Below are 14,557 nucleotides of genomic sequence, written 5' to 3'. Positions count from 1 at the left end.
AAAAAGCAACGACACATCTACCTATCTAAAGAATCAATGCATAAGTTGACATACAATGGAAGTGATTTAACAGTCCTTGTCTGGATCCAGCTGGTAAGGGGTTTATAGCAGACAGAGGCAGGCTTACAGCAGTCACTGACAACAAATGCTTGCAATAATCCCAGCTGCTTGGAAAGGTGAGGTATTGGATGACATGAACTCATCAGTCAGAGATAAGCCTGAGGACATAAGGAAACTGTCTCAAAAACAAACAAAACTAAGGACATGCCCCCCCCCTTTTTTTCTTTCTATCTTTTTTTTAAAGCATTGGATAAACCAAGGATCTTAGGCAAGAAGAGAGAGCCACGCGATCCAATTGCAAACAAGAAATAGGAAACTATATACAGTAAGGATAAGAAGGCAGATAAGTTAACAGCAAAGCCTGGGGTGTGGCAAAGGAAAGTCCCAACAATGAGCATATCACAGTTGAAAAGGTGGAAATCCTGAGGAGCAGCCCCCCAGTGACTGACATGGGATCACGCCACACAAAGAGGAAATGAAGCACTAGAGCTGAGGCCACAGTCTACAACTCTACAACAGACTGTTTTCTGTCTTTTTCTTGGCCCCACACCATCAGCAATCGAAACAGAATAAATCCTGGAATATCCATCCAGGTCACTCTCTAACATTTACACACTACTGAACTATGTGGAAGATACTGGTTAGTTTTTGAGGTTTTAGAAACATACATGACAACATAATTCATAACTATTTTGAGCATTTTTTCTAAAACTCTGCAATAGGTCTTCAATTGACACTTTCATTTAAGGTCTTTGTTCACTATTTATCCCTTTATGAAGACTTCTATGTGGTCCCCCTAAGAAACACATGCCCCCCCATACCTCTTTACGTCACACAAGCCTAACCCTCAGACATAGCAACTTAACTGCCTAGACTAATAATGAGTTTATTTCATTAGGGGCTGCTCAATTGCTCCCAGCGGGACTACACAATTCCATAATGGAAAAACTTCAGCCTAAAGTAGTTTTTAACATCTGTTCCAGTAGAAATTTTCAGCCTTTCAAAATATCTTTTTATCTTATAGAATGTGTAAAAACAGGCTTTGTCTTTTAAACTATGCACTTTTTCAGTAAAACTGAAATTCATTTTATTATATGTTTACTTACTACTTGTACATTTTTCCCTATAAAATCACTAGCTGTGCATGACCATCTTTTATATTAGCTTTACCATCTATTTTTTAGTTACTTATAGCTCTTTAGATAGTCCAGATTCTAAACGTCTTTTAGTAATATAGGCTGAAATCTTATTTTCTGATTAATGAAATTATTGTCCCATTCAGCCCTTATATTTTACTTGTGTATATGGTATACAGTTAATGTTGCCTTTGTTTTGTTTCATTGGTTTGGTTTGGTTTGACATGGCTTGGTTTGACCAAAATGGGGTCTAAGTTGTTCAGTTCTCCCAAAAGTCATACTTCCTATCTCCACTCCCTAAGTACTGAAATCACATCTATATACCACCATATCCAGCCTGGTTGTTTTAATTCAGCATTGCTACATTTGTTGCTATTTTAATTAATGGACTAAATATACTCTATTTAGTGTCAGATAAGAATTTTCCGTGATATGATATATTTCATAGTTTTTTTAAATATTTATTTATTTATTATGTATACAATATTCTTTCTGTGTGTATGCCTGCAGGCCAGAAGAGAGCACCAGACCTCATTACAGATGGTTGTGAGGCACCATGTGGTTGCTGGGAATTGAACTCAGGACCTTTGGAAGAGCAGGCAATGCTCTTAACCTCTGAGCCATCTCTCCAGCCCCTATTTCATAGTTTTTATATCTAAATTTTTGGATAGGCCTACTGGTTGCAACAGAAAGGCCTGCTGGCCTGTTCTTCTGGACTTTTATTCATTGAATCTTCTGATCTATAAGTCAGGAATATCTTTGCAATCTTTGGAGCTTTTTAATTCCTTAGTATTTCCCTTAGTATTTCTTTGTAAGTTTCAGAATATAAACTTTGATTTATTTTAGGCACCTTATGCTTTTTAAATGCTGTCAAGAATAAAATTACTTTCCTAATTTATAGCAGATTTCCTCAATTCTATCATAAGGAAACATAATCAGTGCTGGTAACCTTTATATTCTGTGGTTTGTTAAACTCATTCATCATTTTAATCAATATGTTTTAGACAACTCCACGAGACACTGCACATGGGTTCATGTTCTCTGTTGATAGATTGTTGCATTGGTTCCTAGCCATATTGAGAATTGAAACATCCCCCTTTAATCTGTAACTAGGACTCCCTCAGCATAATTTTCAAGGCAAGTAGAAAGAGTATATCTATTCTGAAGTCTAAGTACAGTTTTAGAGAGATCTCTCTGCGGTTTTCTTCTTCCTAATGTTTGCCTGAGTTTAGAATCAAGATCATCCTAGGATGATAGTAAACTTTAGAGCTAAATCTGAGAGATGTAAAGAGGTGGGGGATCATGAAAGCCATGGGCTTCCTGAGAAAGAAATCATTTAAGAAAATATATAATTTATCAATATATCATCAAAAGTCACTTTATGAGTTTTCTCCAATGGAGTGCCAGTGGATTTTCCAGCTTCCCTCCAGGTCAGATCCCATGTACAGGACTATTTGGCCAACACAAAATGAACTCAGTAGTATTTTTGTGGGCTTTTTGGTTTTATTAGAGATTTTTTTTCTTATTGATTTTTCTGTTTGTTCTGATTTTCAGAGTTTGTTTTTATTTCAAGAGAGAGAGAAAGAGATGAGTTGGGTGAGTAGGGAGGCTGGAGGATCTAAGAGGAGTTGGGGAGAGAAAAGAGCATGATCAAGATATATTGTATGAAAAAGTTCAACACAAGAACATGAAAAACAGCACATGACTGTCTAACTTATGAACAGAGTAGTAATTGGTGGCTTCAGTGAGAACTGGTAAAGAGGAGCAAATGTGATTGCTTAGGAACACAGAAGACAGGCTGTCTACGGTTAGAAAGAGAACAAAGAAATAATCGTGTTAATATAGATCTTCTCCTGGCCGTGTGTCAAATAAAGGACATTAAATTAGGAGAAGGTACAGAAACAGGGTTAGAGGAATATATATCAGCACAAATCATAGCTATACAAAACAAGCTACAGGACAAAAAGTGGACGTGTGTGCACTATTTGCCTACAGGGGAGAGGCAGATTGTGGTAGAGCGTATCATCCCAAATATTTATAATATATATAAAATCCAAAAAAGTATCATGCCGTGTTCAAATAAGCTTAATTACTTTTTTAGGTTCCTGAGAGATCCTGAACTATGTCAATATTATCCACCCAGGAAATCTCAAATAGCAGCACATCGATGGCCCCTACTTTCCTGTTAGTGGGCCTGCCTGGCCTGGAAGCTGCACCATCCTGGTGGACAGTTCCTCTCATCACTGTCTACCTTCTCTCTGCCCTGGGTAATGGTACAATCCTCTGGATCATTGCACTGGAGCCCACACTACATCGCCCAATGTACTTCTTCCTCTTCTTGCTCAGTGTGTCTGATGTTGGCTTGGCCACTGTACTAATGCCGACCTTGCTAGGCCTGGCCTTTGCAGATGTTCATGCTGTCCCTGCCTCAGCCTGTCTCCTACAGATGTTCTTTGTGCATGTCTTTTCTGTTATGGAGTCCTCCGTCTTGCTTGCTATGGCATTTGATCGGGCAATGGCCATCTGCCGCCCTCTCCACTACCCAGCACTCCTTACCAATGGTGTCATTAGCAAGATTGGCATGGCCATTGCTTTCCGATGCCTGAGTCTCCATCTACCCCTGCCATTCCTGTTGGCTCACATGCCATATTGCCGTCCACCGGTCCTAACACATTCTTACTGCTTGCATCCAGATATGGCTCGCCTAGCGTGCCCAGAAGCATGGGGTGCAGTCTACAGCCTGGTTGTGGTACTGTCCGCCATGGCACTAGACCCTCTGCTTATTTTCTTCTCCTATGGCCTGATTGGCAGAGTATTGCAAGGTGTGGGGTCTACTGAGGATCGCTGGAAAGCTGGTCAGACGTGTGCTGCCCACCTCTCTGCTGTGCTCCTCTTCTACATACCCATGATTCTCTTGGCACTCATTGACCGATTCAAGTTGCCACTCCCTCAGGCTGCCCATACTCTTCTCTCCTATGTCCACTTCTTGCTTCCTCCACTGATAAACCCAATTCTTTACAGTGTCAAGATGAAGGAGATTAGAGAAAAAATTCTCAAAAGGGTACTACCCACAAAAGTTGGCTGTTCTCAGTGAAGGAAGGTACCCTCCATGCTTGTGGTATGGAGCTCCTCAAACAAAGGCCTCCATGATGAAAACTCGGTTCACTATGCATGTAGTGTCCGTGCATACCTGCACACACATTAGCTGCTTTGTTCTACAAATGTGTATGTGCATGCTGAAGAACACATAAAAGCTCCAGAGAAAAGAAGTGATCCATCACTATGGCACTACATAAGCTACATAGCAAAACTACATACAATGAATGTGTATGTGTGTTTGTGCATGCATTTGTACAAGTATATACAACTTATGGATAGTGCATAAGATGTCTTCATTCTCAGCTCTTTATTTCCAAGTAAGACTACTATATATTCTCACCCATACCAGCTGCTTTCACTGTGGTTTTGATCTTGGGCACCTGATTTTCTCTGTTCTATGCATATCTCAATTTGTTAAATATGGTGTTAATGAAGGTAATGAAGCATGGAGTCTTCAATAGGATTCAATTTACCATGCTATGGAAAGAGCTTCTCTAATATTTCCTCCCCCCTCTGCCTGATCTCTAGAATGAGCCATGGTACAGAACTGAGTATAGCATGAATAATAAAAACCCAGAGACAGATGTTGGGGCTCAAGGTGAAGATCAGAAAAGCAAAACAGCCAAGCCACTAGAAAAGTCTCACCTCTACCAAGGCTGGGCGACTGCAGACTGAGCCCTGAGCCTCTGTATCCTTCCATTTTATATTTCCTATTAGTGCTGGAATTGAAGGCATATGATTCCCTTCTACTGGGATTAAAGGTGTGAGCCACCACCACCCGGGTCTATTTATGCAAGGATCTTGTGTAACCTTGAACTCACAGAGATCCATCTGCCTCTGTCTCCCAAATCCTAGGATTAAACGTGTGTGACACCACTGCCTGGCCCCTAGTGGCTTAGTTTTACTCTCTAATCTTCAGGCAAGCTTTATTTATTAAAATGTAAATAAAATGTCACTATAACCGAGCAAAGTCTAGCCCAAAGGCAAGTGCCTGCTACTTGCACACTTCAAACAAAGCCACTAATTCAGATCAGTCTAGATCAAGAGGACATGTGTCCATCTTGTGAGTGTATCCAGTGACTACAACAAGAACTGTAATTGTGTGCAAATGAAGCTTTGTGGATAGTGTCCCACAAAAATAAGCTAACACAATTTAATTTCTGTTCAATTCTACAAGCACGGAATGTTTTTTCAATGTTATCATGTTTCTATGAGGAGCTTGCCTTGCTTATAACATAATAATTAAATAATATTCTATATGTATTTTGGGAATACAGAATCACACTTTTTTCTTCAGCGAACTCTAGGTAACAAACATATAAGAAGACAGTGTGACTTGCAGATCGACAAGAATGATGGTTTCAGAGGTGCATGGAATATTTTGCAAAGCTCTAAACAGAGCTTTGGTGCTTTTTTAATAAAGAAGATATTTTGCATGTAATATGTTATGATCATATTCCCTCCCTTCATCTGCTTTTATTGGTGGTTGAAATCCCTCTAAGGCAATTAGTGCAGACTTCATTGAGTCAAATGACTATATAACATTTAATAGCTGAATGGATTATAAGTTTAGTTAATTGTTTCCTATTGATGAGCACTAAAGATGTCTTCAGTTTACTGCTACTTCCAACAGTTCTCTAATAAAAATCCCTGTGTAACTCTTTATGAGTATTTACATTAGTATTTCTGCAAGGGTGCTCTCTAGGTTACTACTAATGGCTCTATAAGACTGGAAATTTAAATTTTCAGTAGATAGCCATCTCACAAAAGATCACATGTGTGCATTTTATACCCTAGAGAAGAATGTACTTTTCTTTCATATCTGAAAGTGACTGTTGTAGTATTTTTAAATCTCATTAATTTTATAACTTTGTTTCTAAATCCTTATTAATTTTATAGCTATTTCTCTTTATTTTGACTTCCCCATATAATAAAAAATAATTTCTTTCATATGTCTATTATTTTTTTCTATTTCTATTTGCATTCTATGCCATCAAAAGTTTACTATAAAGAAACACTTATATAATTTCTGTTTTTATGTATTTTAAGTTCAAATTTGTAAATGATCTTAATTTCATATCTTTACCATTATGTTGTTTATGTTTAAGTTTGTTTATTAAGAAACTGTAAAATAATTTTACATAACCAATTTCACTTTTTCATTCCTTTACAAATTTTATCTTTCATCTATTGTTTTTACAATGGGTTTTTTGACCTTTACATTCCACAAATAGTTGCGTGCATATTTTTTGATTAATTAAATTTTTCCTTAGCAACTTAATACAAACATGTAATGCATACTGATTGTTTTTAACATACAAACCTTACTTCTTCTTACCTCCCTTCCACCCATCTACCCTCCCTCTCCCCCACAAATCTTTTTCTTACAGTCATGTCTGCTTTGTTTTGTGAATTTAATCCATGTGACTATGGATTTGGTGCAAACCATTGTAGACTGGCTCTGAAGTTAATGCACAACTGAAGACAATGACTACAATTTGTCAGAATCTAGCAATAAGAAATCATAGTTCAGCAGTAGGGGGGTAGGGCAGTAAAAGCACCTTCCGCATTCCAGATTGATTGTTAGCAAGCCCTATCTGGTCTAGGTCCATTGCACATAAACAGTTGCTGTAGACTCATGATTACAGTTACTAGACCATGCCTAGATGATGCCTTTCACAGCCATTCTCCCCGTCTTCAAGATTTTACATTGTCCCCATTTCCCTCTTTCTCAATGTCCCCTCTTCTTTAGTGCAGAAGAGAATGTGTCACGGTCTTACTTAGGGTTGATCCCTCAGCCACCACTTATTCTTAGTATATTGTTTACCCTGGGGTCTCTACATTCATTGTCATTCACTGCAAAGAGAGTATTCCTGAGCTCAGTCTGAGAGTAGTTTTTTTCAATGGGTATACACAGAGATGTGGAACAAAGTTTGATGCCGTCAGTATAACTAAACAACTATGTGTTTCTCCCCTTGCACCTATGGACTTCCATTTTATGGGTTGCTGCCCAGCTTTATATAACCAGACAAGTCTCCCTTTTGTGGTATGAGCCTCAAATGCAACCAGAGTGTGTTTGATTGTTCCTTAAATAATTGTGCCACTGTTGTACAATGAACATTATCTTGCCCACTTTTGTAGTTTGTAGGAACTATAACTGAAAAAAACCATTTATGTCTTTTCTCCCTGAGAAGCCTCCATAACAACTTTTAGAAACTTTAAAGCCCACTGAGAGGAAGTATACAGCTCTCTACCTACTTTCTCTATATCTTGCAACTCAAGTATGTTAATTTTTCAACAATATGGTCTTATAACCTAACTTTGATGAGCAACAAAAGAACCAGACTGTGTTGTTTGGGAGGTCTATAGGACCTTCCTGACCAATGACTCCTACAGTAGTGTTCTCTATATGGCACTGAAGATACTCTGTAGTAACCATTGCTTCAGAGAGCATCATTATCTACCGATACAATGAACCTCTCTTCAATGTATCTTTCATATTTTTTAATTAGGTTACAAGATAGTGGGTTTCCATATGGCTTGTGCATACAACCTTCTCTCTGGTTAACATTCATATACACTTCTCCTCTCCTCAGTCTCCAAACCCTTCCCTGTTTAAACATTTTCCCTACAAGCTTCTCTCACTCTACTTCCATTCTACCTATGTTCTACTGCCCCCTGCCATAAAGCGATTCATCAATATACCCTTCCATCTTTTCCTTCTTCTACAGATACTCCAAGTTAAACAAGCAAAACTAGTCAGTCAGTGCTAGAATTCACAGGTAAAAAAAGCATCCACCATATGTCTTCCTGGGCCTGAGCCGCTTCGCTCTGTATAACTTTCCATTCCCATCCATATGTATATACGAGCTTCAACAGTTTGGCTTTCTTTAGAGTGGGAGTAGATTCAGTGGAAGGACCCCTGTATCTAACAAGGCTTACTCTATCCCTGCAGTAATAGCTTCTTACACTGACATGTAGAAAGCAGAAAGTCTTAACAGAGTCGGAGTAATGATGATTCTGGTTTACCTCAGCAGAACCAGAAGAACATTGGCCCTGGGTTTCCTTACCTTCTGAATACACTTTGCTAATCTGAATCAAGCTTTTTCTCATCACAGAAACTTCTAGATTTGTTATTTGTTTTGTCTTGGTTAGTTCTTAACACCAAGTTTACAGGACCTAGGTTCACCAGGGTACAAGAAATCTCAACTTGATGAGATTGGCCTGTGCTCATCTCTAGGAGAGATTGTCTTGACTGATCATTGCTATGAGATGACCCAGATCACCATGGGCAGCACAAATCCTAGAAAGGTAGGTCTGGACTCTACAAGAAAGACTTGAGCTCAGGACTGTGTTAAGCCTGTGAGCATAGTTTTTCCACTGTGCCTCAAGTTGCTGCCTTGAGCTCCTATCCTTCCCGCGCTCAGTGACAAACTGCGACGAATAAGCACATTCTTCCCACAAGCTGCTGCTAGCTGGGGTGTTGTATCACAGCAAAAGAATAGCAAAAGAAGTTAAACTATAACAGGTTCCTAATTTTATATCTTTTTGTGCTACCTAATTACCAATATTTCTTCATTTACTTTAATCTTTCCAAGGAAATTGGTATCTATTCAACAGGCAAATACGATAGAAAAGTTACTTTACTGATAAGAGATTTAAAAGTTAATAATATTCCTCTTTGCTGTGTAGGAATTCATAATTCATCACTTGATATGACAGACAGACATATGCACAGCAAGAACTATAACTGGCCCCCAACTCCTGAGATCTACTTTTCTGTCTCCTGACTTTCACTGTGGTGGTTACCCCTCTAAAATTTATTTCACCATAAATCAGGATGAACAAATGACAGGTCTTTTTTTAAAAAATTTCCCCTTTCACATAACCCTAGAACATAATCCTCAAACATTAATTGGGATGTCCATTGCTTGGGATCTTGCTAAGATGAGTATTGGCTCCCAAGCTTGCAGCAGTGCTGATTCTGCCGTGTCGCTGGCTCTCTAGGGGACACATTTTCTACAACAACATGAGCAGGGATCAAAATTAGAGACAAATGCAAGACGTTTAACAGTTCCAGAATCTTTCAGGCTACTTCCAGAAACAACAAAAGACCATATGGCCCATGTTTTTCTTTAGAAGATTGTGGAAATTCTTATTCTTCATTCTTGTGTCTAAGGAGAGATGTCTTCCACCATCCAAACACAGAGGCTCTATGGAATATAAAGTCTCTTCCTCCTTTAGACCAGAAAAGTGACAGAACTAAATGATTGAAATAAGCTATGGGACTGTGAAGTAAGTGGATCTCCTTTGAGGATAAAACACTGTCCTGTTTCTAAAGTAACTACTTGTAGAGAAAATGGAGCCTCTAAGAATATCGTGTCTATTACTTAGAATGCAGACCCCATTTTTCTAAGGCTTTTACTCTCATTTGATGAGCTTTTACAATGGGATTCATCAATGGTGGTACCAGCAAGAAAGCATCTGCTATCAGAATCATAGCTAATGGAGACTTATGCTTTGCAAAGCGGTTCATGGCAGCTAGAGTAACGATAGTTACATAGAAGATGAGCACAGCAGAGATGTTGGAGACACAGATGTTGAGAGCTTTGAGCCACTCTCCATGGAGTGCAATACCTAACACAGTCTTCAAGATGAGCACATAGGACACAGCAATGAATACACAGTCTGACATCATGCAGAGTGCAATAAACAGACCATAGTAAAAACTGACCCTGTTGTCAGAGCAGGCCAGCTTCGTGGCATCCTGATGGAGACTATAGGACTGTGATAAAAGGTGCGTGTGGCAGTATCTGAGGCTCCTTAAAGTCAATGGAAGGGGGAGCACCAAGAGAATGCTTTTAACAGCGAAGACTAGCCCAGTTTGCACAACTCTGGAGCTTGTGAGGATGGAGCTGTATTTCAGTAGGTGCCAAAGCAATCGAAGGACACAGTGAGCAGCACTGAAGACTCGATATCTGTGAATCCATTGAAGAATTCCTGGGCAATGGACATGTCAGCAGAAATCCCCATGGAATTGAACAAGCATATTCCTAGCATCTTGGGAATGGAGGAGAAAGACAGGCCCAGGTCAGAGAAGGTCAACCTGGAGAGGAAATAGTACATGGACTCATGCAGAGAAGGCTCCGTTCTGATGACACAGAGGATAGTACAGTTTCCCAGGAAGGCTGGAAGATACATGAGGTAAGTAGGAATGGAGGCCAAAATGTGCACATGCCCAAGGCCTGGGATCCCGATCTGTAGGAATGAAGAGGCATCAACTGCTGAGGTCGAGAAGCATCCAAATACTCATATTGTTCAGCTGATCCAGGACCTATGGTGACATCAATAATCGACATGAATTATCTCAGTTGCAATGACAACTTGGGTTAAATTTAATATAGCTCAAATTAGGAGATAAAAATAATAACTATTTTTAAAAGTATGGAATATACTTAAACCATTTTTCATACTTTTTTAAGAATTTTACATTATTTATATATAGACATTTATTTTCAGATATATTTTTAAATAACTCTAAAGCTAGAAAGTACAATAATGTTTTGGTACCTCCATTAAGCAACAAAAAAATCTATATATTTCTGTTTAATATGTATGTATATATATATGTGTGCAGGTTCTCTTAAATGCATTTGTACAGGCTCATGCATATGGACAACCAGAGATTATACTTCAAGTGTATTTCTCTATGTCTTTCTGTAGCACGATTAATAAAAAAAAAACAAAAAAAACCAAAAAACAGAAACAGAAACTGGGGTTCAACCTGAAGGTCAGAAAAGTAAAACAGCCAGCCACTGGCTCTTACCTCTACCTCAGTCCAAAAATAGTGATCCTGCCTTCAGGAATCTCAGAATGATACTGTAAGTGAGAGCTGTCTCTTCCAGTTTTATATTCCTCTCTATGGCTGGGATTAAAAGCGTGCACCACTACCACCTGGTTTCTATGGCAAACTAGTGTGGCTACTGGAATTAAAGATGTGTGCCACCACTGCCTGGTCTATAAGGCTGACCAGTATGTCTGTTTTACTCTCTAAACTTCAGGTAAGCTTTATTTAAAAAACAATGACTTCTCGAATTTTGCATGCAAATGGATGGAAATAGAAAACACTATACTGAGTGAGGTAACCCAGACCCAAAAAGATGAACATGGGATGTACTCACTCATAATTGGTTTCTAGCCATAAATAAGGGTCACGGAGTCTACAATTGGCGAACCTAAAGAAGCTAAGTAAGAAGGTGAACCCAAAGAAAAACATATAGTTATCCTTTTGGCTATGGTAAGTAGACAAAATTGCTGGGGTGAGAATTGGGATCTTGGGGATGGGATGGGATGGGGGTAAGGGGAAATGGGGAGAGAAAAGGGAGAAGGAGAGGATGGGGGGAACTTGGGGAAAAAGGATGATTGGATAAAGTAAGGTTGGATAGGGGAGCACGGAAGCACAATTCTTAGATAAGGGAGCCACCTTAGGGTTGGCAAGAGACTTGAACCTAGAGTGGCTCCCAGGAGCCCAAGGCGATGTCCCCAGTTAGTTCCTTGGGCAGCTGAGGATAGGGAACCTGTAATGAGCCTATCCTATACCAATACTGACGAATATCTTGCATATCACCATAGAACCTTCACCTGGTGATGGATGGAGATAGAGACAGAGAACCACACTGGAGCACTGGACTCAAGGTTCCAATGAGGAGCAGAAGGAGGGAGAACCTGAGCAAAGAAGTCGGGACCACGAGGGGTGCATCCACCCACTGAGACAGTGGATCTGATCTACTGGGAGCTCACCAAGGCCAGCTGGACTGTGACTGAAAAAGCACGGGATGAAACCGGACTCTCTGAACATGGCGAACAATGAGGGCTGATGAGAAGCCAAGGACAATGGCACGGGGGTTTTGTTCCTACTTAATTTCCTGGCTTTGTGGGCGCCTAGCCAGTTTGGATGTTCACCTTCCAAGATATGGACGGAGGGGGGAGGACCTAAGACTTACCACAGAGCAGGGCACCCTGACTGCTCTTTGGACTGGAGAGGGAGGGGGAGGAGATTGGGGGGAGGAGGGGGAGGGAAATGGGAGGCTGGGAGGAGGCGGAAACTTGTTTTTTTTTCCTTTTCTCAATAAAAAAAAAAACTGAAAAAAAATACAAATGAATTATCACTATATTTTTCATATTACTTTTTCAAATAAAGTCTCTCACTGAACCTGGAACTCTGCGTTTCAGTTAGACTAGCTGTCCAGTGAACCAATCTCAGGATCTCCCTTGCTCTCCCTGTCAGTCCCGGGATTAGAGACACATACCCCAATACCCAGCATATGATATGTGGGGACTGAGGAACTGAACCTATGTCCTCATGCTTTCACAGAAAACACTTAAGTGACAGAACTATCTTCCCAGCATCTCAAACTACATCTCTTAAGAGACAAATTAAGTATATTAAATATAGTATTTTGTAGCATGGAAGCACTCCCTAAAGTGGGGTGTGTTCACACAGGCCACAGTACTATGTGAGCAGACCCAGACATCTGAAGAAATTCTTTACTATTGACAGTATCATTCAGTGTAGTCATCATACGTTGTAATTCATGGCACAGGTTACGTAACGGTTAAGGGTCTATCACAGAGGTTTGAAAACAAACTCAGCTCTTTGACTATTGTGCAAACTAGGGGCCTTTTAATATTTGTAAAGAAAGAAATGGGACCAAGAAAAATAAACAATTTGAACAGAAATGATGAGGCCATATTCATCTAAAAATTATAAATCATTTAAATTCTCACCTTTTGTAGAAAAATTTGATGACTCTTAGAAAATTTAACATGGAACACATACATACACACAGATGTGATATTGTAAATTAATACAGTGACGATGGAGAATGAGCCAAAGCGAATTTCAGAATTAAGAGTGATATTCTATTTCTTTCACTCAAATGATTAAAATAAAAAATCATATATGCAAATACTCAAATCTTTACAATTATCTGTCTGAATCATAAACATAAACTATGTCCTGTACGCTTGCACTCTGACAGTTCTTACATAGCATCTCCCAGACCCAAGGACTCACAACCTCAGAAAAATTCAAGTACCCAAAGCCACCTGCAGAGCTTACAGTTGCCTGCACAAGGTACAGGGAGGCAAGACACCTCTGATGCTTGCTATCACCAGTCAAGGAACTGTAAAGGAAATGACATGCATAAGTGCATTCCCTTCACAGGGACGCTGAGCAGTTCACATTATGATAGAGAAAGAGAAGCTTGACTCCACACAGAAGGAGTTAGCTGGTAAAGACTAGAAACAGGGCACAGTGAAGAAGAAGTGAAGGAAAAGGGAAGCAGCTTTTATCACTAAGGACTTTTTTGAAGACTTTTCCCTCAATTTAGCTTGATTTAAGAACTATTAAGAGGGTCGGTAGAATATGTGGATATTTCTTACGAGAACAGAAGCAATAAAACCTTGACTAGGAGAATCTATTATCTAGTCAGTGTTGGTGCATTTTGCATCACTGTCTCAAATGATGGCAGCGTGGTCAATGCTGTTGACAGGCTGATTTTCTACCGCTGCCACTGCATAGTTCTAAAGCACTCACGTCTTTCCAGGCCATTGCTATTGGTCCTACTCAGAATGTTCACAACCCTGGTCCCTTTGTCTTGCCTAATCTTGGATTCTTTCCTGGCTGCTCTTGAATTCTGCATCTCTATATTAATAATTAATCTTGATCATAAACTTGATTTGATTAAATTGGATTAAGACCTGCCTGGGGAATTCAGCACACTTCTAAATGCATCTGTGAGTTTTTCTCCAAAGACAATTAATGAAATTTCTCACATGATGGATGATTTGTCCCTGGATGTATTCATAGTATGATTGTGTTATTGGGAGGCAGTGATATTTATACAGTGCAATCTAGTTGGAGGATCAGGTCACAGAGGATATAGTCCTAGAACTATATTTTCTTCTGACCTTTTGCAACTGTCTCCAGATTTTCTCATCTTCTTGTCCAGCATACAGACCCTCTGCCACACGTTCCCACTACTATGATAATTCTCCTCACAATGGGCCTAGAAAGAGATCCAAGTAAGCATGTATCATCCCTTGAGCTATAAACCAAATAATTTTTCCTCCACTTATATTTGTTGGATATTTAAGTATAGAGATGTGGGAAGCAACAGGAACTACTCTTCATTAGTGGTGATTCGGTCCACAGTAGTTTAAACTGACTCTGTATGTAACTCTAGGAATAGTACCTCTGG

General features: G+C 39.5%; 2 protein-coding genes across 2 annotated transcripts; one reads left to right on the top strand and one right to left on the bottom strand.

Moving 5' to 3' along the window:
* Positions 1 to 3,318: 3,318 nt before the first annotated feature.
* Positions 3,319 to 4,290, top strand: LOC101979534 (olfactory receptor 51S1). Its single transcript, XM_005368840.1, has one exon. It carries the CDS (start codon positions 3,319 to 3,321, stop codon positions 4,288 to 4,290), a length of 972 nt encoding a protein of 323 aa, XP_005368897.1.
* Positions 4,291 to 9,681: 5,391 nt separating this feature from the next.
* On the bottom strand, positions 9,682 to 13,908 carry LOC101990304 (olfactory receptor 51A7-like). The gene is given in 3 exon segments (XM_026790097.1): positions 9,682 to 10,229; positions 10,232 to 10,603; positions 13,863 to 13,908. Coding segments are annotated over 3 exon segments (966 nt in total).
* Positions 13,909 to 14,557: the final 649 nt, after the last annotated feature.

The sequence above is a fragment of the Microtus ochrogaster genome, unplaced genomic scaffold, assembly GCF_000317375.1.
Source record: "Microtus ochrogaster isolate Prairie Vole_2 unplaced genomic scaffold, MicOch1.0 UNK41, whole genome shotgun sequence".
Lineage (NCBI taxonomy): Eukaryota > Metazoa > Chordata > Mammalia > Rodentia > Cricetidae > Microtus > Microtus ochrogaster.
The sequence above is the reverse complement of the archived record's forward strand: the minus strand, read 5'-3'. Positions and strand labels throughout refer to the sequence as shown.

What these genes read in the sequence shown, in the direction of transcription:
- LOC101979534 (XM_005368840.1), top strand. Translation starts at nt 3,319, where the DNA reads ATGTCAATATTATCCACCCAGGAAATCTCAAATAGCAGCACATCGATG.